Source organism: Cynoglossus semilaevis, chromosome 6 (genome assembly GCF_000523025.1).
Source record: "Cynoglossus semilaevis isolate Cse_v1.0 chromosome 6, Cse_v1.0, whole genome shotgun sequence".
NCBI classification, from domain to species: domain Eukaryota; kingdom Metazoa; phylum Chordata; class Actinopteri; order Pleuronectiformes; family Cynoglossidae; genus Cynoglossus; species Cynoglossus semilaevis.
The window spans coordinates 4,767,738-4,768,276 of record NC_024312.1 but is presented as its reverse complement, the minus strand read 5'-3'; the positions used below and the strand labels follow the sequence as shown (position 1 = coordinate 4,768,276).

Genomic DNA, 539 nt, shown 5'->3' with positions numbered 1-539 from the left:
TAAAAGAAAATCGATAATTGATAAAATCGTCTTGTTACATCCCTAGCTGTGAGCGAGTGATGGACTAACCTTCACTCACATCCCATGAATAATCCCTCGAGTTGAAGATGCTCAGAAATAAAAAAAACAGTTTTGTTTCTTTTTTCAGCAAGAAGACCAAATCTGCCAAGTCTTCATTTGTGCACGGATCTGGTGAGAACTTACAGTTCCATCAAACAGTTCCAGTAGTCTTCCATGACCTAACCTGTCCACTGGTTCTTTTCAGCGTTGCCCTCCTTCACCTCAGACTCCAGATGTCTCCACAGTTTGGTCTCTTGGGCTCATCACCACGGAGAGGCCTGCCGTTCCTGCCCAGACCTGAAGGAGGTGCTGAAAGGCCAGTGCTGGGGCTCCGTCGAGGCCGTGTGGGGCTGTGTGGACGGTCACAGCTACACCATGCACAGTCAGTACAGCCCAACTGGTCCTGCCACTGCGGGCTCCACACTAAACTGTAACAGCAACAGCTGTGGAGACGCAGTGATGTCAGAGGGGGAGGAGCT

At 49.9% G+C, this 539-nt stretch overlaps 1 protein-coding gene across 1 annotated transcript in view; it reads left to right on the top strand.

Moving 5' to 3' along the window:
- The window catches only part of znf276 (zinc finger protein 276), a 6,190-nt gene that overhangs the window by 1,519 nt on the left and 4,132 nt on the right, over positions 1-539 (top strand). Inside the window, exon 4 of the mRNA XM_025056321.1 lies at positions 244-536. Coding sequence (XP_024912089.1) covers positions 244-536 — 293 coding nt within the window. The remainder of the gene's footprint in view (positions 1-243; positions 537-539) is intronic.